The 24,018-nt window shown below is 40.1% G+C and overlaps 1 protein-coding gene across 1 annotated transcript; it reads left to right on the top strand.

Moving 5' to 3' along the window:
• Nucleotides 1-3,551: 3,551 nt before the first annotated feature.
• Nucleotides 3,552-9,242, top strand: irx2a (iroquois homeobox 2a). Its single transcript, XM_029450638.1, is given in 4 exon segments — nucleotides 3,552-3,877; nucleotides 3,880-4,022; nucleotides 5,298-5,703; nucleotides 6,481-9,242. Coding segments are annotated over 4 exon segments (1,530 nt in total). The 5' UTR covers nucleotides 3,552-3,783; the 3' UTR covers nucleotides 7,368-9,242.
• Nucleotides 9,243-24,018: the final 14,776 nt, after the last annotated feature.

Raw genomic sequence — 24,018 nt, 5'->3', positions numbered from 1 at the left:
CAAATATCAAAAGCTAATTAATTTGAGGAAACACAATGTGGGGACAAAAGTGTATTCGCAAATTGAAAACAAAATGTATTGCAAAACGTAAGATGTGTTTGTTAATGTTGTGCATTTATTAACTTATAAGTGAAAATGCAGTTGCTCGCAGACATTCAACCTCTTTTGATATATTTGGTCAATAAAACTAGCCCAAACATTATATGCTGTTAGTTACGTAGTTGTTTCCTTTTATTTTTTTTTGTCCATTTTTATCACTCATTACCACTCACCTCAACATCATCAGCAAAAATGTTATTACCATATTCAAACAGCGTTGAAAGTAATCACAGCTCTTTTATATTAGTTTAAACTGGCGGCTTTTTCCCTGTCTGTCTGCCTCCCTGACTGTCTGACCTGATGCTTTTCTGCCACTGTCTCTATACTCTCTATGCTGTCTTTATCTGTCTGTCTCTCAGTTTGTCTTGTCTTTCTGCCTGTCTGTCTGTCAATCTCCTCTCTCTCCCATCTCCTATATCTCCATCAGGCTGGGACTAAAATATCTTAGGAGCTCCAGCCTGTCTGAAACTGAGACCTGGAATGCACTACTGCAGAGTTTAACACACACGCACATGCACACGCACGCGCACACACACACACACACACACACACACACACACACACACACACACACACACACACACACACAGTTATACACCTTAACAGGCCGACAGGTGCACTTTCACAATATGCATATGTGCACACAGACATTTACATATACACTCCCCATTATATACACTTACACACAGACAAGTAAAAAAACGCCATGCACACACACACACACACACACACACACACACACACACGCACGCACACACACGCACACACGCACAGTGATGGTACAGTACTGATGGTTAGCCTATGGTCTGTGTGTAGAGGGGACAGTGCCCCCTGGTGTGGGCCAAACAGTACTCCCAGTCAGCCACATCTTGACCCAATCTATATTAAGCGTACTCATTTACTGTTCTGGGATTGATTAGGCCTTCCCGAAACAGAGAAACCACTAAATCTTCCTGAAAAATACAAGCCATTTCCTGAATAGCAGACAAACTATCACAAATAATAGATGGTGCCATATATGATCAGTGTCTTCAAAGAGATATATATACTTGGGGAGGCTGAAAACTATGCAGCATGTTGACACTACTGTAAATAATTAGTCATATAGCTCTGCTTATTGAGGGATAACTGACACTAGTACTTTATGTTTTTCATCCATGTCATGATGGTGTCCACTAACTGGTCTTGAATATGGTTAAACCAACATTACAGCTTATAACGCAACGTGTTATCTATATATGCACTGCTTCAAACATTGAAAATGCATTTGCTCTTGTATATATTCATTGCTTTAAAAAAAAAAGTTAATTTCCTTTTATGTCAATCTCTCAGCAGCCAGCCTGTTTTTACAATCATACCATAGCCATGTACTATGACTGATGTGATTGTTTAATAGGCCTATGTATTTGACACATGGTCTAATGAAAATATATTAAATGTAATTGTATGTAATATGTTCATAGCTTTTTATACAGTTACAGTTAGTTTTGTTTAGTATGATATGTCAGTAAATTGATGTAGTCACAACAATAAAAACAGCCGTAAAAGCATTATCAACAGACGTTTTTAAAGTATGGTTTATTTTATTTAGCAGTGCTTAGAATGTTGTTTATAAAAACAATACTGCATCTCCTGACATGGTTTGATAACACTGTTCTTAATGCATAGACTCGTATATTATGTTGTGACAATATGTGCTATTAAGGGCTATGTAATAGTCATAACACTGTCATGTCTCCTTTCAAAGTAGTCTAAATTTTGAAATGGATAGCTGTAATTAAGTTAGGTTTTGAATGAAGGGCATTATATGATATGTGTTAATTAACAAAACTGCAATATATATATATATATATATATACACACATATATACATATATACATATAAAGATTACTATTGGCCTCTTTTTGTATTATGCATGTATTTAGGTGCTATAAATAAATCAGTCAGTCCTGCTAACAGGCACGCTGTATTGCACCTATTTAAATTGTGCTGTTGCTGTTTACAACACTGTCAGACCAGACTGCAGTGGAGGAACAAGCACCTGATGGATGAACACATTTATTCCGTTGAATACTGATGAGGAAGACTGCTAGGCCACTCATTTACCCAGTAGTCTCCACCTTGACTGTCCGTTCCAAAAAACACCGCTGTCACAGTATTAGGTGTCCACCCTGCTGTGCTGTATCGCTTGTCTCCAACAGAGGTCATAATGCCTGTAATCACAGTAATAAAGGACAATGCTAGGCCTTGTTTTGCATGCAGACAAGTGCAAACGCGCACAACAAATACACAACAGTGTAGAAAGGTGAGTGGACCCAAAAAACTGTCAAAATGCATGAGTAAAAACTGTCAAACTCCCCTAATTGCGCACTTGAACAGTGTTTGTGTCTGTATAGAGGACAGATTGCCCCTCATAAAGCCACAATAACCACCACCAACAGATGTATTATTCCTGATGAATGTAATTGTAATAATAAGGGATGAGTGTAGTTGAGATGCGCTAAGTGGTGTAAATTAAGGAGCCGGGTACGCCTCCCGCAGACTAGGGCGCGCGCTGCCTGACGAGCGCGCACACTTATCGGTGCTCGCATGCATTCGTGGATGTGTCCGCGTCTGATAGCTGGACTGACGAAATAACCAGCTGCAAGTAGAGAGCTCTGGCCATTTTATACTCTCTCTCTCTCTCAACCCCCTTCTCTCTCTCTCTCTCTCTCTCTCTCTCTCTCTCTCTCTCTCTCTCTCTCTCTCTCTCTCTCTCTCTCTCTCTCTCTTGCACAGTTGTTATGGGAGTGCGTGCACGTTGTGATCAGACAGACGCTGTGTGCAACAATCAACCTGACCTTAAAACAATTAAAAATAAATAACCCGACGGCACAAACATTATTTAAGTTAAACAGGCGAAATCATTTTTCTATACTTCTTTTTCTCTCCCTGTCAGACTTTTTATGACTTTGTTCTGCAAAAAATATCCATCATAAAAAAAGATCAATGAATGCGCTTTTGGGGATTTGAATTGACATAATGGAATTGAAAAATAAAAATTCTTAATGACTCAATTTTAAATTCTGATACACATCACCTGTGCAGTGAATTTCCCTGAAATAAGTGACACATACAGCAGATGTGGACCATTATGCATTAGCAACAGTTACATTATTATCTCATACAGTTGGTCTGATTTTCTTAAGTAAATAGCTTTTAAAATCACGTTAAACTGAACGACTCCTGTTAAAATGGACATAACTTACTTTTTACAGTGTGGAGTCTTGGTTTTGTTACGAGGCTCCATTTCTATGAGGCAGAAAGGGGGCGGGGATGGGATATTCAGATGAGCCGGAGTGACAGCTCCAGTTTCCCCCAATGCTCTGTGTGTCTGAAACTCCACTGGCTCCTTCCCTCCTAACTCCTCACTTCATAGTGCTGCGTACTAAAAACATCGGACGCTAGGGGATCAAGACGCATGCCACATTGCCTCTATGTGGGCACTTTAACAGATCTTTCGGGGCTTTTTTTCCCAGTAAGGGGGCTGTGGAGGGAGGACTTTTTTTTATTTTCATTGTCCGATGACTGTTTGCACGGCTGATTATTGAGTTGATTGTTTATTATTTTTGGCTGTTGTCGCTCGCCGCCCTGCGCGTTTTTTCCTCCCTTTTTGGAATCGGCGAACTGTCGCGCGCTCACCAATGTCCTATCCTCAGGGTTACCTCTACCAGCCCCCGGGCTCTCTGGCTCTTTATTCGTGTCCGGCTTACGGGGCCTCGGCTCTGGCTGCCCCACGAATGAAGACTTGGCGAGGTCGTCCTCTGGCTCAGCCTTCAGTCCTTACCCTGGATCGGCTGCTTTCTCCGCCTCGGCCGGTGCAGGCTTCTCCAGTCCACTGTCATACTCCACGGATCCAACCACTGGATTCCCATCCTACATGGTGAGATACATTTTGTATATGCGTGTATGATTCTGTATGATAAGGCTCTAAAGCAGGTGAATGTGTCGGCGAGTTAACGTCTGTAAATGTTTAGCTGTCTTTCGCTGGTATATAGCGCGATTAAATCGGTACAGTGTTTGTTGTTATGATCCCTTTATCAGTAAGTGCTTGCGGAACTTTCTTATTGAGTGCACGGTTGCCATATGTTTATATCTAGTGGCCTTCTTGTCGGGTTCTTATGAAATCCTTGACCTCTTTGGCTTAAATGGGATTTTTTAAGCATGAGCTGCAAATTGTAATGGCTTGACCAACGCTTAGCACTCACTGCGCAGCTAATTATGTAAAACAGAACACCAACTAAGATTTTTATTTGAGCCTTTAGTCTCTAAGCACTCAATTTGTGTGCCATAGGAAATTCATATTACACAAGCTATTACTCTTTCTTTCTACAGCAGTCATTAAAATCACCAGGGGATGAAGTCGCCTGACTTTATTCTGAGTTGAATAAACGGAATTTTAACATGAAAAGCATGACTTGCAATGCTAATGTCACAGGGCACTTCAAGCGTTTTAGGAAAGGTGCATATCAAGTGATTTGCTAATGGGATTTGTAATGCTGCAAAGAGAAGATATGTTAACACATTGGGGCTGCCACAACAAAACAAAAAGCAGCCACTGAAAGAAAATGAGGAAGTTAATAGGTGATTACAGAAAATTGAATTTTCCTTTACGGCTATATTAACAGAAGCCCTGTTATTAGTTAATCCGATAATGATCTTAACCATTAGTTAACCATTAGTTCGTGTTTTTCTGCGGCCTGCTTTTACGCACAGTGTGTTTACTACTATTGCTTGTATTTACAGTGCTTTTTTTCAAACTTAATGAGGAGCTTTGACAAAGGATCAAAGCACAAAATGAAATATTTATAGTTTTTTTTAACAATGCAATGCACGGCATTAATCAAGCCAAGATGCTTTTCAAAAAATCAGGATAAGATCTGTCAGTGCATTTGTACCACTCTTCAGCCTTTTTTCACCTGTTCTGACAGGTTTCAAAAAACAAACAACTACAATAAAATCGATTGTTTTACTAGTTTTAATGTGATTGTAATATTGGTGTGTGTGTGTGTGCTTTAAACTCCCCTTTAATTATGTGAACTTGTTTCGTAAATTAGTGACATGTCACATGAATTCCACATTATAAAAAAAAAAAACATTTAAAACTCAGCGTTAGAAAACACGTCGCAGATTCCTGACTTTTGTAACTTTCCCCCAGAGCTCTCCATATGACGCGCACACGTCGGGCATGGCCGGGGCATTAAGTTACCACCCATACGGGAGTCCAGGGTACCCCTACACACTCAACGACCCGGCTTACCGCAAAAACGCCACCAGGGACGCCACGGCCACCCTGAAGGCCTGGCTGCAGGAGCACAGGAAGAACCCGTATCCGACGAAAGGGGAGAAGATCATGTTGGCCATCATCACCAAGATGACCCTGACGCAGGTCTCCACATGGTTCGCCAACGCCAGACGGAGGCTCAAGAAGGAGAACAAGATGACCTGGGCGCCTAGGAATAAGAGCGAAGACGAGGACGAGGAGGACGGGGACGGAGAGAGGAAAGAAGTGGAGCGCTCTGACAAAACGCTGGATAACAGCGAGGCTTCAGCGGAGGATGAAGGTGGGGTATTATCTGGCGACCGAGCCAATGATCCATTTAATAATTCGGGGTAGGATGGAGGTTATAGGGAGGGGAGTTAAGTTATTTAGTGAAATAATAAGTGCAAATTAAATATGAAATGATTAAACCATGAAACAAATGTCCTAATAATCTGTTTTGAATATAACATTTTATATTTATTGCTTCATGTATTGTTTCAGTAACTGTGTTTGATTCATATAATTGTGTTAATGAAAATGAGGTTCTGAAACTAAATGACCTGTTAAGGTGAACCTTTTATTTTCTGAACATGATTAATGGCAGGTCACTGGAAAAAGTAGACACACAACATAGCAATCCACATGAGTGGCCTTAATGTTAATGTCATTATCGTGATGACATTTTTGTATAATTATGTAAAAAAAAAAGGAAATAATTATTGTTATTATAGGAGAGGATTTTAATCGTAGTCTACTATTTAAAATGATATGAATAATTAATATCTTACTTATTTATAACCAAAACATTAGAGATTGCTTTGAATACAAATGGACATGGAATTTACTTTGACTACAAGATAAGTTTTCAGATATTTAAAATATATTTATTAAACATTCTCATCTTATTTTTTTTGTTTTTATGTTAGAATATGACTGCTCATTAAAATGTAATATGTGTCTCTTTTTGTTCAACTTCCATTGTCTTTCTCCTGTCTTATATACCTTTTGGATTGCTCTGCTTTTCTTTAACTATAGACTATATCTTTATGTTTTCATTTTTTTTCTCCTTTTGTTTTAGGTATCAGCTTGCACGTCGACACTCTGACAGACCACTCCTGCTCGGCAGAGTCTGACGGGGAGAAGGTCAGCTGTCGTGGGGGAGAGCTGGGCTCTCATCGGGCCGGCGACAAATGTGACGAGGACGGCGAGGATCAGAACCACGACCTGCGGGCTCAGCTCTCGCCCACATCTGTCACATCGTCACCTCTAACGGGAGTAGAAGCTCCACTGCTCAGTCATCACCACCACCACCTCCATCATCTCCACCATCTCCACAACCAGCGCGAGGATTTGGCCCGGAGCCTCGTCAATATCAACACTATTAATACCAATAAATCGTCTTCATGCCTTGATAGCAGACCTTCTTTGGGGGCGCCCCAGAACCCTACAGTCAAGCCCAAATTGTGGTCACTGGCGGAAATTGCTACCTCGGACCAAAAGCAGCAACATCAGCAACTGGGGCAGCCTGGGCAACCACATTGCCCCTCCTCCAGCGGTGGCCTCCTTACCCCCCCTACGTCTTCCACCACCTCCCCGGCTGCCAGTTCCCCCTCCCTCTACTCAGCCCCCTCCATCCTTGGAAGACCTATTTATTACACTTCTCCCTTTTATAGCAATTATACAAACTATGGCAACTTCAGCCCCCTGCAGGGCCAAGGGATCCTGCGGTATACTAATTCATCTGGAGTGAGTCTGGCTGCTGCCGCCGCCGCCGCCGCCGCTGCTGCTGCTGCTGCTGCAAACGAGGGTCTGAGCTCCTCTCACCAGGCTGTGGAGACGAGCACAAACCCCAAACACAGGCCAGACTCTCCCCTCGTTAAAAATAACCCAAACCAGATTGTTGTTGTCGATCAGCAACAACAGCTTTTCAGACCTGCAAATTTAGAAGCAAAGAAAGGTACGTAATACCACGATCCGGCTGTTAAAAACAAATAATAACCATTTGGGAAAATTTATTTAATCTGGTGTTGAATCTTGAGATTGTAATTTTCTTAAACGTGGGAGTGAAACTACTCCACGGCGGAAGTAAAAGGAGTTCACTTGTTTGCAATGCAAATCAACTGGTTTCATGTTGTGTCACTTTCTTGTGTCATAGTAGTCAAACCATGTGATGCTGGCTGTTTCAAGAAATTACGACTTTATTTTTCAAGCGACCTTGCATGAGATACAAGTGGCATTATCTGACACTATTAGCTGATTAAGATCAATACGATTGCAGGACTGAATATGAGAATACATGATTTATTAAGATGGATATTTTACAGCGCCGTCTAACCATACGAACGTGTATTGTGGCCTATAATTCGTTTTCAACGCAATGCATTTTCTGGAATAATCCATTTATAATTGTTCAACATTTTTTAACAATACCTGTATTTTGGTCACTCACTGAATCTTTGCATTAGAAAGCAGTATGGGTGTCATAAAAAAGCGTACTGCAAAAAAAATCTGCAGAAGTACACATACACATATATAGAGATATCTAAAATACGCCCATGAAGGACAAGCCTCAAATCAGCCCAACCACGCGCACTCACGCACACACACAGACACGCGCGTGCACACACACCACACAGTGGCAGCCTGAGAATCCAATAAGCGGAGAAATGTTGCCATAGCTTTGAGCAGGAATCCTATTTTTTTTTTATGTTTCCTCTGATGTGTGTGTGTGTGCGCGCGCACGCACAGTGGGCCCCGAACCTTATCTTTCAGCTTAGGATAATTATAATTACACAGGGTCAGCCAAAAGCAAACAAATCAGTTCGTTTGCTCTGTGCATTCATTGTGCATTTTCAACATCTTCAAATGTCACTTAGGTTATTGTGGCGGCTACTTTCCTCGCGCACATTCAAAGCTTTGCCTACATGCAGCTGGGTGGACGTTTTCTTCCCCCGGCAATTAGGCAGTGGGGATTTTAATAAGCACTTGCATTATAGAGCTGTTTTGGGTAGAGCTAGCCTGGGATAACTTTGTGTTTCCTGAGGTTGTGGAGGGAGTTGATTATTTGATCGTGTGGGATTTTTTATTTCCATGGTCTGCAGGTAGGTGTCACAATTGCTTTGACTATAAAGCGAGTAAGGACACCACCTTTTGGCCCCATGTTTTAACCCTCATAACCTTTACTCCAAACAGGATCTAGTGCCACCATATAGTCGGAATGAAAGCTGCTACCGCTTCCTCAGCTCCACACAGGCTGAGACGCTCTCTACAGCACATGTTTGTCAGATTACTATTGTATTATTTCAGTTTTTTGATGCATTTGTGGATACTGATTTCATATGGTTTGAAAAAAAGATCTCCCATTATATGTGATTTACATGTTATTTCTCAGGTTCCTATAGTTTGCTTATTTGCCACGGTATATTATTTTAGTATATATTCACGTGTGGAAAACATAATTTGGCCTTTCTGTGAAACCGTATTTGTAAAAGGAGGACGCAAAGCGGACGGGACTGAAGTGAACTTGAGGACTTCACAGTGGAATAGCCTACATTTGATATTTATTTTTTTAAATGATGGCGAAATGATGCCTAAAATGTATGCAAGTTGTATTGCAAAAATGGGAAACTGACATCGTCTGTTTGTTTTGTAAATATATATATATTATGGACGGTTTTTATTTGAGACGCATTTGGGAAAAAGCTACACAATCTTGTTATCAGGAGTACTTTTACTAATTTATATCTTTGAATGTAAATAAATAAAACACGCTGGTATAGATGTACTGGCGGGGTATGATATCCATTATTCAAAGGAGAAAATATTAAACTGTTTTCCCAACTATTACATAAATCTTGGGGAGTCATTATTTTATTTACATCAGACCTGTATTTGACACTGAGGCATTTTTAATGTACTCTGTTCATTGTTCTTTTTATTTTGTCAGTCCAAACGCAGATGGGAAATGCTTGATACATTTCGCTTTTCATAAACATTATGAGTTTTCACAGATTGCACAATCCATTCTTTCTAAATGGACCATCATTTTCTTTTAGGGCCTCATTCTGGTCAGGGAATCTCCCTCTGCCACATATTCACGACCTTGATTGGGATAAACGACATACTTATTTCATTTTTCTCCCCTTTTCCCCTCTCCCCTTGCCCTGCCACACATTTATTTTTCAGTGTGATTAATACAGCCGTGGGACGCGTCGGGCATTATGGGCTCCCAGCGGGGCCTGTCCCTAGAGCTTTTTAGCCTGGTTCAGGATGGGTCAGCCCTGCCTGCTTCATTACGGCACGGCATTGAGCAATCCATAAAAGTCTATCTAAGCATCTGCCAGCTCCAATGGGCTGTGTGATGGGCCCTAATCGGACAGGCTTTCCTCTGCTTTTCATCATGACTTGGTTATAACAGCGGCTTTAGGACACAGCTAATTAAACAATTGGAATGGAATAAAAAAGCGTAGGGTTAAATACATTCATTATTATCATTATTATTATTAATATTATTATAAATATGTTTTATTGTAAACACTTTTAGAGGCCATTTGAGAAAAACTATTTCCAATATTTTGTCACCCACAGTTGTGTCCTTGTAGAGTGTGAAATACTCAAAGATCAAATATATAATATTCCCATCCTCCAAGAGGAGACCTCCATCATCGCTCCCAGCCAGACTAAAAGCTAATCCTTCATTTTCCAGTTGAATTTGAGCTTGAGTGTTGTCCAAATCTCAAGGGACTTCCCTTTCACCTTGGTTTCCCTCCTCCTCCTTCTTCCCCCCATTGCCTCATCCAAGGAAGTAATAAGTGTCAGAAATGTTATGAAAGTCGAGTCTTTTGAGTAGGAAAATATATTCAGAGAGGACCTTTTGAAACTGCTATTGATCTTTTGTTTGAATTGGGTTTTCTCATTTTGATCACCACTGCCTGATACTGATGTATTTTACTTACCTTTTTATTTACCTTTACTTCACTGTCAGCCACCTATGAGGAAGTCATGCACACTATAGCCCCTGGCCAGCTTCTTCTTCTTCAGCCCAAATTCTTTCATTAGGAGTTGATTTATTGAAATGCATGCTTTATTCTCAGGTGGGTTCCCCCGGGGACTCGGCACTGTTGTCAAATAGCACCAGAGGCACTCTCCAAAGCACGCAGAGGCCCTGCCTCTCTGTCTCTCTACCTCTCTCTTCTCTCTCTCTCTCTCCTCTCTCTCTCTCTCTCTCTCTCTCTCTCTCTCTCTCTCTCTCTCGCTCTCACACCCGCTGCTGCACCCTCCAAATGTCAACATTTGTTCTCAATAAAAAGAGTTATTGTTTCTGTTAAAAAAAAATTGCTCAGCAACCGGTCGCCTTTGAACACATGAAAAGAAACTTCCACCCCACCTCTTTGTTTGATTGAAAGCAATGGCAGGTGAAAATGGGAGCAAGGCGTCCATTGCACATGACAAACCTCAAGCTGTGAAGCCCGTTATGAAACCATTGTGAATTTATGCCACAATTAGTCACAATTGTAAATGTTCATTTCCGTCCCTTTTTGAAGAACCCGCTCTTTGCCTCACATTCGTTTAACTATTAGTAGAAGAAACCAGGGCGCCCTTGACACTCTAGATATTGATCCTCAAGGGTAAAACAGACAATTTACTATACTGTGCCAAGGCTACTGTAGAGTACAAGGCCTAGCTAAGCCTATGCTTTAGAGCGAGGGGGACAATTTTAACTTATCTAGATATTCTTTAATTCCATGCATTGCATATCAAACACAGTCATAATCCTATCATATAGCTTACCAAAGAGGGTGTGTTCATCCATGCTAAGGACTAGTTGTCATTGCAAGCTAAATTGATGGTATCGCATGGCTCATAGGCTTCATGCGAGTGTAGACTGGAGAGCAAGTGGACTCATTCCTCTTATCATTGATCAAATAAGCAGCTCGTATATGCAGATAATTCATGAGCTCTTTGTATCCTTTATCCTCCCATCAACCCTTTCTCCTCCAAAATGCTTCAGACATTAATCTCTGACGCACTCCTGTGCCGCTCCAACAGGAAGTTAATGCTGCTAAAGTTTTATTATAGCAGTAGAGGGTTTATGTTTCGCAAACAAGAATTCTAGTAGTTAAAGGGGTGAAGTTAGAAATGATGAATTTGCCAGAGATAACCAAGACTTTAAAAGTAAGATGACACTAAAATTCAACCTGCATATGGTTTGACAGTCTGTGTGAGTAGGCGTCCCCTTATGTTTCCCATGGCCATACACAATCTAGTATGTGATGCACGGGCAATCCATTAAGAGAATATAGAAAACAGAATGTTTCTCCAAGGTTCTTCCAGGATGAGACCCAACTAAATGTTCTGTTATACAGTTGAAATTCAAATATGTAAACTTTATTTTAAAAGCCATTCTTTCAACCAATGATATCAGCTACAATTCCAATTATTTTCACTGCTCATGTGTAGTCTTTTATTAAATAAGGAGGGCATACATGTGAGCAAACCAGTATAGAAAAGCATTTTACCCTTTGATTGAACCTTTCTTTAACACATCCCTTTTCTGACGCTCTTATATCTTTCATGGTAAATCCACCCATTACAACCTAACCATAAATACCGCTGATGCTCAGACTGAACCGCAAGTAGACCTAATATTCAGGGGAGAGTGAGAGACGATAGAGAGCGGCGTACAAATCAAGTACAGGTGTGTTTAATAACGCACATCAAAGTGGACCGGGGACTTTAAAAATGAGTCCGGGGTCCTGTCCTCTCATAAAGGTGTCAGGTGAAATGTTCACTACTCTGGATGATCAAGGGGAGTAAGCTGTGCAGGATTTTGACACACACACACACACACACACACAAAGCTACACACACTGATCCGCGCGCGTTTTTCACTCCCTACCATACACACACACACACACACACTCTCTCAGACTGAGAGACGCTAATGCTTGTCCACACGACAGTCTAAACAAGGCCATTAGGAGCCCTGACTTCCACTCCTAATTGACAGTTATGTTTAATGCCTGTGGTAAGTGAACACTTCAGAGTAGTGGACGGGACCTTTGGGCTGTAAATCAGGCAAAAAGTGGAAGCCAGTGTCGGAGGAGGCCATGAAAACTCCTGTAAAGGTGAATGTAAAAGGTGAGGCCCAAAAGACATACAACGTGTTTGTGTGAGCGCATGTGTGTGTGTGTGTGTGTGTCTACAGAGTGTTCTGCACTTATTAATCACAAGTATGCAAACACATAATACAACATAGGTGTTAGTGTTTGCGTGTAATTTTGTCCTTGTGGTATAGTCGCTGTATTAAATTGTACGGCAAATGTACAACCAATACAACACAGCATGTTGTTAGACAATAATTCTGTCATTAAACAGTTCAATGTCCTCCAACACATGTCCATGTACTACAGTGCTCTTCTCACATTCCAGTATATCATATGTTCTGTTATGTTCAGGTGAATGTCATCAAGAAGGCCACAAAATACATTTGGAAACATGTGGTGATGTGAGAGGAGAACAGTAAAATGATGCTACTGTTATTTAAGTGTTACAACTGTCTCTCTCTCTCTCTCTCTGTCATTAGGTCACACACTCACAGTACAACACACACATGCTCAGTACACGCTCAATCCTGGAAAGAGTCACTGTGCATTACAGATACGTAAACACAGCTTTCAAACATGCTTTCAAGCAGCCAGTAAAAACCTGTGCACAGTAACACACATGGAGTACACACACTGGAAGACAGAACACTCTTTCTTTGGTGTTAGTATAAGGACTAGTCAAGATTGTGGCCACTACATCAAGAATAGCAGTGCAGTGTTTAACTACACGTTTTTGTGGGCCGAAAAAAACATCCAGTGAATCATAATGTTAAACCATTTGGTTGACTTACCTTTCCTGCCACAGTAAATAAATAGTTGTTTTAATATATGATGTTAATGTAAAATATTTCAAACATGTAAATATAACTGAAAGAAATGAGTTACATCCTGCAACATACAGAAAATATTGCATAATACTGACATTTTCTAAATTTATTTTATATGTATTACTTTTGCATGATTTATTCAAAACCCCCAGATTTGATTTAATCCAAACTGACAACATATTGTTCACTTTTTTTTTTACCACACGGGCAATATTAGTGCATGTGTGTGTGTGTGTGTGAAGGTGTTTATGTATACCCATAGTATGCGACTGTTTCTCTACACGCTGTGATATGCGTCTAAGTGCAGTTAACACTCAGTTAAACCTCCATCCTGAATTGCAAACTGTCAGCTTTTAAGATCAGTGAGTCCAACAAGTGGATGAGGCAGACATGAGAAAATGCTGGTTTTCTCTTCCTGTCTGTCTGGAGTGGTTTATAAATGAGCTCAACCTGTCTGCACAGAACCTTTTTTCCCATCACGTACTCTGCGAGACATATCAGGGAAGTGGTTCATGTTAAATAGTATCTGTCAGACTTGTCGGCTAATTAAATGAAGCTTTGCTTTAAGCGTACACTTTAGTGTCATGACTTTTCACTTGCTTCTACAGCTTTCAACCTAAGCTACTTTCACTGAGTAATGGGATGGCGTGCAAATCAAACTGCATTAAATGTAAATGTATTGAAGAAAAACTGGGACCTAAGATGCTCGTTTAATGAAAATAACCCGGAAGACATGCCTTGAGGCACAGTTCGAGGCGCTATCTATCATCTGTCAAAATGTTCATTTTAGGAATACTCTTTAAACATGTTGCATCACTTCAAATTATATCTAGATGTAATAAATCAAAGGCAGCTGTAGAAGCCTCTTGGGTGAGTTGGGAAAAATCTTTAAGACCAAAGAGCAAGTCCAAGTGCTTTGACTGTAAGATATGACCTGGATAACAGACAAGCAGGATGCATTTTTATGTGAAAGTATTAGACATTTACAATGTTAAGTTCCATTTGAGAGTCCATTTTGAAATGTTCCGATGAATAATGTTTTTAGGAGAACCCTTTTACAAGAAAATAATGTACATTATACAAAACCCAGATCAGCGCAATGCCAACTATTTAAACAAAAGTTAAGTGAAGTCTTTTAAATTCTTGCTTATCTGCACATGGCAAATACGGTTAAGATAGTGAAGGTTTGAAGTTTATGCACATTTAATATAGTTAAGGTAAGGTCAGGTTTAGGTGACTAAAACACTTGGGTCATGCAACATCAACAAACATTGCGCAATTAAGAAAAACAAATCATGTTATTGTCAATGACAAAACAATGCTTGGGAGAAAAAAGTAAACGTAAGCCCTAAGCTGGTAAATTGAAAAATGTTTAATATCGGCAGACACTTGTTTTTATCCTTTCTCCAAAATTGGAGTGGTCAGCTCCCCCTGTTTACAGTCCGTTGTGTCTCCTCCATCAACCCTCCATTTCCCCCTGTTTAGCCAGAAGTTAAAACTGTCCCTCCGAGCTTCCACACTCACTGCATTGGCATTCTGACCAACAGGCGATCCCTCACTGGCTTCTCACAATGAAAAAGAAACCTCAGTTATGTGTTAGTGGTGTTGTGTTGTGAGAGTGTTTTACCTCTGTGCACCCCCCGGATATTTGAACAAGACTTAGGTGTAAGGTAAGGCAAGGCAAGGCCCGTTTATTTGTATAACAGCATTTCAACAACAAAGCAATTCAAAGTGCTTTAAATCATTAACCTGGCTCCAGCAAGATTTTTCTCTCGCAATGTACTGTACTGAATATTATTAATGTCATACTTTTCTGGCACTGTGAATTCACAACCTGAGCTTCTCAATGACAAAACTGGTCCCGTTGTTTTGACTGTTCAAACCAGCAACAGCACTGTATCGGAGAAATGCAGGCTCATCATTCATTTCAATTTGGGCTCCGGTGTCAAAAGAAAGAAATGCAAGGTTGTCTGGCAATAAATCTAGCTCAACGTTTTGCATAACACGATGTCATCTGGCAAAGCATTGTGTGGGCCAATCAAATAAGTGCAAGTAGATTACTTTGTACCGTAAAGAACAGCATTGTTCTCTTCTTTCGTCCGTTAAGGTTCCCAAGTCACTACACAATGTTCTGATGGTATTTGTAGGATACTTGGCACACAGATGAATACATGTCGCATGTCACAGCGCCTTACATACTGCAGCTATTGGGTACAAGTTCATTGTCGATAAAGAGAGGGGCCATTAGGACATCAACATTTGGCAGTTGTGAATGAAAGTAGCAAGGTTTCCAAGCCAATACATCAAAGTGGAGACAGAAGAACCAGCATTTATAACTAAGATACTGAAGACTCAGCCAATGTGTACCCACCAGGGCCAACATCCAATCACGTTCATTCAGATAATCTTCGAGCCTGACATTACAGTATTGTGACAATATGTCATCTAATGTGAGTTACTGTATTTCTTGGTGTAGTAAGTTTGCCATTGTTTTGGAAGGTCAATGCCAAAGTTCCTCAGTATGTCTCCATCACAATGCACATGAAACATAATCTTCAAGCCATAGTCTCAACTGTCCCCTCCACCCCCCTACCTTCACTACATTCCAGCAAACGTCTCCCCCTCCATCCTTTCCCTTCTCCAATTGTACTCCTCTTCTGCTCTAAATAGGGTTATTCCCCAAGAGATGGGGTGGGGGGGGAAGGAGAACTGCACTTTGCCAAGCACACCCCTCTCTCTTCCTCTCTCTCTTTGCCTTCCTCCATCTCTCGCTCTCTGAGGACAATCCTCTTTCGACTCCCAACCCACCCAGGAATATTAGTCTTATTGCATTTAATCACTGAATCCTAGCACCCAAAAGATTTCAATTCATTAAAGGCACTCAGATATTCAGGCCAGCTGCTTCCTGGCGACTGGCTAAAGACAAGGTGGAGACAGACGGGCTCTTTATGTGTGTGTGTGTGTGTGTGTGTGTGTGTGTGTGTGTGTGTGTGTGTGTGTGTGTGTGTGTGTGTGTGTGTGTGTGTGTGTGTGTGTGTGTGCGTGTGTGTGTGTTTTCTCTCTCTCTTTCTCTGTGGAGACAGGGCAACCCAATCCTCAGCAATGCCCTGGCTGTGCTCAGCACAATTCGGCGACAGCTATACCTAATCACACTACACAGAGGTGGTTCTGCTTATACTCTGTGATTGTGTGTGTATGTATGTGTGTGTGTGTGTGTGTGTGTGTGTGTGTGTGTGTGTGTGTGTGTGTGTGTGTGTGCGTGTGTGTGTGTGTGTGTGTTTGAGGTGAAGGAACGTGTGTCGAAGAGTGCACGGTCTGTGTACATATACAACTGTGCATGCACACACACACACACACACACACACACACACACACACACACACACACACACACACAGCTTTGCAAGGCTTTTAAAGAGAGAGACTGTTGATCCCTCCACAAGCAAGCGAAGCGGCTTACATCTTTCTGTTACAGAGGATTGGAGGTGCATTCTAATACAATTACGCTGACGGAAAAAAAAGTGCATGTATAGGAGGAAGGAGGTGCTGTAGCAACATCTGCAGCTTGAAGGCGTCCAAAAGGCCCTTCAGTTGTGACATATAGACAAAGAAGGAAATGAGTGGAACAAGGCGATTGATGCAGGCAACAAGGTTGTGGTTTTGGGAGTCTAGGACAAAACAAATTGGACTTCCTTTCATGCGTTTTGTTAGTCATTTGGAAGGAGAGGGCTCCTTCCAACGGAGCAAGGACGTGTGTGAGGCGAGTTAAGTGTGTGTGCCCTTGTGTGTCTTTGTGTGCATGCTGGCGAGAAATAATCATGTGTCTGTGAATATTTATGTGTGTGTGCTCATCTTAACGTCAGTCTGTCTGTGTGTGAGGGATGCATTTGCAGACGTAGCTGTGTGTGTGCCCGCACGCACCTGTGTGTGTGTGTGTGTGTGTGTGTGGTGTGTTTGTGTGAGTGCATATGTGTGTGTGTTTTATGCAGAATATACTCCACAGACCAGATGGCTGCAGAGTGGCTTAGGAATCAATATTTAAGAGGAGAACATACCAACAATGCATCTGCATGTGTTTGCTGTACCCCTGTGATAAAATATTGACTCTCTGGTTTTTGCAAGAATTATCAGCTGCGGTCAAAAATAGGATCTGCGGCTTACCGGGCCTGTATCTGCTTTGTGGAAGCGGTGATGACGGCTACACATTCGTGTCAAATGTGGATGTAGACAGGCAGTGTGGATGTTTGTCATGAAATACTGCCACCAACAGCAGATGTCAAAATGTGTTGCTGGCAGTTGCTGTTACTTCTGTTTGAATGAACAGAAGTCGAGGGAGAGGGAGAGGGAGAGAGGGAGAGAGAGAGAGAGATGCCTCACTCAACTGTTCTAAAGCTATGTTTGTTGGCAAATGCTTAATCCAAAAGTGCTTTTAATATGTCAGACTAAGCATAGTGCAGCATTTTTACAATTCTGATGAGATATTCTGCTGAAGAACTGAACGTTAGAATCCCTGCTTCCTATCCTTTAACATTGTCTCATTTCTTACATTTTATTCTCAGAAATACTGAAAGGCAATAAGAATAAGAATAAAAAATAAATAAATAATAATACATGTTTTTATATAGCACTTTTCAAAACAGAACAATTAAAGCAGATCAATTAAGCAAAAACACTTTTGAAGTAAAAAATATCAATAATTGTAAAATAGTAAATATATATATATACTGTATATATACAAAAATGTCTATAAATATACATACACACACAGGTGCACGCATACATAAGCATATAAATGTATGTATATACCAATAATATTGGGGTATTATAAAAACGCCATTCTAATATACAAATATTCATTGTTACATGTTATGGAGACTTTAGACAAAAAGCAAGGTTTAGAAAAGTTATTTTTCTTATGTGAAGAAAAGGACTGCATTGTTGACATTTCTTAATTTCCTACAGCAATTTTAAATGCAGTAACATTTAATTCCAGCAGTGAAATATCCCGACAATACAGTCACTATTGTACTCACATCTGCCACACATGCAACACTAGCAGAACAAGCACTGTGTAAAACATATAACTTTAATGAGAGACTGCCCATGACCTTGTGACAGTGTTGATTTGTAGGTCCTGTGTCAGTAAACTGAGTTATAGTAAACTTGATAACATCTCAGGCGTATTGACGATTGACACGCAGCTGTGCAGCAACCAAGTACATTCAAAGAGTCAAGTACTGTACGGGATGAGAAAAAGATTTAAAAACAGATATCATATCGTAGAAGAGGATTATAAACTTCCACAGTAGCAGACACTCTGTTGATGGGGAAAGTGGCCGGTTGAAAAAACAAAGCTTAACACACTGGTAGGCTGTACAATTTCCCATTTCAGTCCATCTCCAAGAAACAACATGATATTGTATTTCATTTGATAACCATTCTCCTTCACTAGCACATCTCAAAGAACCACAAATATGACATTCCTTGGAGAACACACTCTGCAGTTCATAGTATCTTGACTGGAATCCGATCTGGCGGCTCTCCTCGTCTTTATGAAAAGTGAAACCATACCATTTTTTTTATTTTCAGTCAACAATACAGTATGTGAATGAACGGCACAGCTGATGGGGCTGCTAAGACATATCAAAGATTTCACACTGCACACAGATTGAGTTCTCCCTCTCATGAGAAAGTATGCAGTTAGGACATTTGGCCTATGAGGGGCATGACTTATATGATCCACTGAATCATATCTGAGAGGAGACAAAATCAGCAAGAGAGACCACAGACGATCGAATATCAAGGAAATCTACACACTGTTATTTTAGGATAGGTGGCTGGGATGAGCGAAGGGGTTGTTTTATAGATCAGAATGCACACTTACAGAGGACAAGGAGTATTTCTACTTTAAAGCAGTTTCTTTAAAACCAAGGTTGTTGTTTTTTGTCAAAAGTTTATTCACAACATATAATACTTCACTCCTTCGTATGACTCGTGTAGCTATGTAATGCACAGATATACCCTCAACATGAAAAACTGGCAAATAGCACAAAGAAATCGGATAAAGAAATGACTTGTCTTGACAGATGAACTCTTAGCCAACTTGAAATTGTATCCCAGATGACACACAATCTCAGGTGCCAGTGATGTAAGTAAAACATAAAAATAAACATGTTCAATTGTGTGACTAATTATTCATTCAATTTTATATATTATTATTGAATTATTTATAATTATTAATTGATTCCCTTGGCCTTGCAATGTCATTTTTTGATATGTTTGCAGCCCGATGTGGTTTTTAGCATTTTATAACTGGTTAATCTTTCTTCCAATAATAATTCCTTCTCTTTGCCTGGTTGTATAAAAACTCTGCATTACTGTCAAGCATTCTGGAAAGTAATAACTTCTTTGACTATTATTCACACATGCATACACACACATAGCACATAATAACTCATTTTACCTTAGGGGTATTTGGAACAGAGATGTGTGGGAAAGCTTTAATTAAAAGCGTGTCAGTGCAACCTCAAGTGAAATGCCTTCACCTGACTTCAAACTCTTTAGCCCATCTTTGTTTTTCGGCTGCCAGTTTGATAGTGCCACACTCTTAAGTGTTTACTGTAGCAAATAATAACTCAAACTCAGACCTGCTTTGTGCTTCAGTTGGAAAGAAACCGCTCCAACCGGTTTCTATTTATTTTTCCCACCAAATGAGGTGTCAACTGTTATGTTAGAAGTTGCACTAGGTGTAATAATTAATGGGTGTCATACAACATGAGTGATTGCACTTATGTTTGTTTGTGTAAGAGAGAAAGATGGAAAAGATAAAGCAATAAAGCAGGAGAAAATGGGAAGAAGAAAATTAGTGTCCTGTCACAACACACACAACTTGTTTCAGGCCGGCTTGGTGTGTGTAGTAAATATAGTACGTGATAGAAAAAAAAACCGAATGTGTCTCAGCAAAGCTTTAGAAGTCTGAAACAGTGTATATAAAAATAAAGGTATTCACTTCAAAGAATTGAAAGCATTTTTAGTCTTGGAATATGGATCATATGACACATAGCTGACAAGTTATTTTGAAGAAGCCATAACATTCAGTAACACACTTGTCTTGTACACTATGAGAGGTGTGGAAAATACAGATAAAACAAAACCTGTCGGCTTCGGGCATCATGACTGAATGGATAATTTTGTATTTCCATGGAGGAACTGTTGGAGTACAGAGTCATACTTGCATATGGTTTTGAGATTATGCCATAGAGTACATGATACATCTTTCTCCATCATTTTGTATTAGCAGTTTTAACTGCACATCACAATGCTGTTAGAATCTACTAAAAACACTGTATGTTCCAAACTGCTCAGGAACTTTTCATGGAACATGCTGATGATTTTAGTGAATTCATGTTTGTTTCTTTCCTTTTTTGTATTTATCTTTCCTCTTTCTTTTTAAACTATTAATTACCTAATGCAAATGTATAGTATAAAGACTAGAAGAAAAAATGTCAACCTGGTAGGCAACAAATCAATATATTACAGCGGATAATTCTTACTTTTTATACAGGTTACATTTAGCAGAAGCTCTTATCCAGAGCGACTTACATTGAACTAAGTACAGTCTCCCTGGAGCAACTCAGGGTTAAGTACATTGCTCAGGGGTACAATGGTTGCAGCCTGGTATTGAATTCCCAACCTTCTAGTGTTTTGTTTGGAAGGCATACCAATAGACCACTAGGCCATCACCACCCATAAGAGATATGATAAGAGATAAGAAAAGATAAGAGCATAAGAGAGTAGGAAATGTTCAAGTTGTACAAAATGTGTTTCTATTTGGCTAAACATGCAAAGTCAATGATATTGCCATGATTAACATGGTTCTAAAGTTTTATACCTATTACATTTCAGTCATAATGAGCCGTCCTTTCCAATATACTAATGTCATTTGACGGTGCTGCTTCAACTGTCAAACGTCAGGAGAATAATGTGTGGAAAAGTAAAGACTTATAAATTATTGGTATCCCATCTGGTTTCAGTGCAAACACTTCACGTTCCAAATCCTACCAATGGCCTCACATGCATGTAGTCTCTCTTCTTTTTCTTTCCCCATTTTTCATGTCATTTGTTAACTATGTAACAAAGAGGATCTGACATAGAAATAACATTTGAATTACACGCTGACTTATTTAAAAGCATACATTTGAAGAGCACTGTGCCAACAAGGAAGAGCAGGGACCTCTGAACATTAATGAGAGTGGATTGGTGGTCTCTGAGGAGCCAGTGTTTGGGTCCCTCTGCCTCCCTGTACAGTGTGAGGCGACTGGGCATGGCTTACAAGATCTGATTAGGTGTAAATTAAAACTTCATTAACCGTCAGTGCCGATTAACAGAGTGGCGAAAGAACGCCTTTGTTTGAATTCATCATATATTGCCTTGTGTTCTCTTTGATAATGTTTGCATGTATAATATATAATTGATATTCCTGTATGTCCTCAGCTTTGATCATCAAACCACACTGTTGGTGTTTTTCATTTTGAATATTTATGGTATAGTCACAGTAATGGGGTTAACCAGGTCAAAGTTCAAACTGAAAAGCATTGTTCGCCTCCAGGTTTAACATATTGTGATATACGTTTATGTATGTATATCGTCACAATTTTGATCATTTCAAAAAATTGGATTAGCCTTGCAATGAGTTCTCCTACATGAAAAAGAATTAAAACAATAAATGTAAACATTATCAAACCTGATCCACTTATAGTATAATGCAAGAACATAATGCATTATTGCATTTTGCCTGGGCATTGTATTTATATTTTGCAGCATGCATCTAGGAAAAGATGGCTGTGCTAAATGTTGACAGGATGTTTTTGTCACTAAAATTAATATAGATATGTTCAAGCATTTAACATCAAACCGATCTTTCAAGATCACTGCCACCCTGATAGATGTAGAGACATGTTTGGCTTAAAACATTTTACTTTTCATAATGTAATAAAGAAGACATTAAAGTGAACATTGTTGCAGACCAAAATATATGTGTATATTTCACACCTTATTGACAATACCAGAATTATTTAGTGTGTAAACTGGGGAAAGTTTTATGTGTAAACAAACTTGCTGTCCCATGCTCTTCACACAAAAAAAAAGGGATCAGCAGTTACATCAAAGGCCTGTTTCAGAAAGGCAATTTCATGAATTTTTTATTTTTTATTAAAAGTAAACCCTATGATGTAAAGCTTCGCTACAGGCCCTGGGAATAGCATGGATGATGTCTGTGTTGTTCATTTCTTCACACACAAACCATCGAGCCTGAGAAAGCATCCACCCGGCGTCCCATGTGCCAACTCGCCCCCCTTCACCCTTTCTCCGTCTTTCTCTGCTGCTTCTCCACTGTCAATTACCACGTGTGCTTTGCAATGCAGATGGAGCAGGACGCTCTTTAAATCCTCTCTGCCTTTACTTGACACACATGGCGCACACACACACACACACACAGATGCAACCTAGGGAATTAGGTTTTTCCTAAGAATCTGCAGTCTGGGGCAGATAACATAGAGTCCTAGCTACCCAGAAGTGTGTCTGCAGGCATGCATTAAGTAGTGTGTCTACGTGTGTATGTGTGTGTGTGTGTGTGTGTCTGTGTGTGTGTGTTTGAGAGACACTAATCGTTTACCATCCCATTGTCCTCCTCCATCTCTATCTCCTCCTCTTTCTCCTCACAAACAACATCTTTGATGTGATACACAAACACAGATACACACACAAACCCTTGATAGCGTGACACACACACACACACACACACACACACACACACACACACACATCATTATTAATTTAACATTGCGCTGCATCATATCAGCTTCATTATATGCACCTGAATTCGCATTACCTCCTTTCACTCCAACACCTGCATGCCTCCACCCATCACAAACACATTCATAGTTGACTTTGCAATGGATCACTCATTAGCTTTGAACATTAATTGTTAGAACTCTTTCTCTCACATGAGGTGCCTGCCAACGGGGTTTGGAAATTGAGAAAGTGAGGTTTGAAATACACACAGAAAGTATAAAATCTCTCACACACACACACAGGACGGTACACAACAGCATTTCCTGCAACGGCAAAATATAGTCATTGTCTGCGATGAAGACAAGCCAACAACTCTCTTCAAGCAAAGCAATGCTGGAAAGTTCCCTCACTACTTATCAAGGGTAACAATGGTAGAGGTGTGACTGTGTGTTATTGCTTAAGGTGACTAAATCATGCCTGTACAGATGTTACCATCTATGATTAACACTCAAAATACACACAAAGGAAGAACTAAAATAGAAAAAAAGGGTGTTTCTAGTTCACTTTTCTTCCAACCGCCTCAGGCCCTTTCAATTAATGGAGGGGTTTAAGCAAGTGCGCGCACACATGAACACATCAAAACCTCTGCTTAGGGGTTCTGCTCAATGACAGATAGGTTACAGCCCAGTAAAAATTAATGATGAAGACAAATTGGAGCAGCACCTGGCCAGCGATTTATCAAAGACCCCGCAGCTGAGATAGTGCTTTTTTGCCTGCGAGGGAATTCAACCCATTTCAATGAGATGTATTTTAAAACTAGCACGGAGGCCTGGCGTGAGAAGAAAGAGAGAGACACACACACAGAAATATTTATTGATTTAAATGATTGTGA

Source organism: Cottoperca gobio, chromosome 16 (assembly GCF_900634415.1).
Source record: "Cottoperca gobio chromosome 16, fCotGob3.1, whole genome shotgun sequence".
Taxonomy (NCBI): domain Eukaryota; kingdom Metazoa; phylum Chordata; class Actinopteri; order Perciformes; family Bovichtidae; genus Cottoperca; species Cottoperca gobio.
This window is presented reverse-complemented; position numbering and strand designations above follow the sequence as displayed.